This window comes from Aplysia californica, unplaced genomic scaffold (genome assembly GCF_000002075.1).
Source record: "Aplysia californica isolate F4 #8 unplaced genomic scaffold, AplCal3.0 scaffold01367, whole genome shotgun sequence".
In the NCBI taxonomy this organism is placed as follows: Eukaryota; Metazoa; Mollusca; class Gastropoda; order Aplysiida; family Aplysiidae; genus Aplysia; species Aplysia californica.
In genome coordinates this window covers 101,220-102,444 of record NW_004798637.1, presented here as the reverse complement: position 1 = coordinate 102,444, position 1,225 = coordinate 101,220, and the positions used below count along the sequence as shown (strand labels likewise).

General features: G+C 48.4%; 1 protein-coding gene across 1 annotated transcript in view; it reads right to left on the bottom strand.

Annotated features, from left to right (window-relative positions):
• Positions 1-203: 203 nt before the first annotated feature.
• The window catches only part of LOC106013847 (Ig-like and fibronectin type-III domain-containing protein 1), a 4,572-nt gene continuing 3,550 nt past the window's right edge, over positions 204-1,225 (bottom strand). The window contains exons 2-3 of the mRNA XM_013090614.2: positions 824-946; positions 204-396 (exon numbers count right to left, since the gene is read on the bottom strand). Of these exons, the coding sequence (XP_012946068.1) occupies positions 224-396; positions 824-946 (296 nt within the window). The 3' untranslated portion in view covers positions 204-223. The remainder of the gene's footprint in view (positions 397-823; positions 947-1,225) is intronic.

Here is a 1,225-nt window from a genome sequence, read left to right as displayed (position 1 = left end):
TACTCTCCAGGGATCATCCCATCTCACCACTACTCTCCAGGGATCATTCCATCTCACTACTACTCTCCAGGGATCATCCCATCTCACCACTACTCTCCAGGGATCATCCCATCTCACCACTACTCTCCAGGGATCATTCCATCTCACTACTACTCTCCAGGGATCATCCCATCTCACCACTACTCTCCAGGGATCATCCCATCTCACCACTACTCTCCAGGGATCATCCCATCTTACCACTACTCTCCAGCAGACAGCTCAGAATGATCCCCTCGTGTTTGTAGCTGAGACAGGTTGCGACCAGCAGGTTCGAACCCATGGGGTGTCCGCGACACAGGGGCAGGCACTCTGCCGGCAGACCCGAGCTCTCACAGCACACCGCATGGTCCTGGCCGTCTGGCGTAGAGAGATACAGAAAACATGTTAGAATACATATTGTGTGATAGAGTGATACAGAAAACATGTTAGAATACATATTGTGTGATAGAGATACAGAAAACATGTTAGAATACATATTGTGTGATAGAGAGATACAGAAAACGTGTTAGAATACATATTGTGTGATAGAGATACAGAAAACATGTTAGAATACATATTGTGTGATAGAGATACAGAAAACATAAGATCGGGTCATAGAGGAATATTACACATTTTAAGCCAAAAAACAGAACTTCGATAAAAATAGCCAAACTAGCTGGAAAATGCCAGTTTCTTCAATGTCATGGTTTTGACGAGCGGCTCATTTCACCAAGCTGCCAAAAATTGGGCTGCAAGTGCCGTAAAACTGTCACTAAAACAAACAAGACAACAGAACATCTCTCACCAGCGAAGCAGCCCAGTATCTTGGGGCGGTCGCGCCGACACGCGGGGTGGGAGGAGCTGGCGGTCTGCTGGCTCACACACTCTGGTACACACTCACGGGACAGACCCGCGTTCTCACAGCAGTCTGGAACACCCAGGGGGAACAAATGTAGCTGTTTTTTACGCCCCAACCCATGCAATTTAGGTCATGTAGGGCCAACATCCCAGCAGACAGACAGAGGGATACAGTAACAAAGAAGACAGACAGAGGGATACAGTATCCCAGCAGACAGACAGAGGGATACAACACCCCAGCAGACAGACCCGGGCTGAGAGGGATACAACATCCCAGCAGACAGACAGAGGGATACAGTATCCCAGCAGACAGACAGAGAGATACAACATCCCAGCAGACAGACAGAGG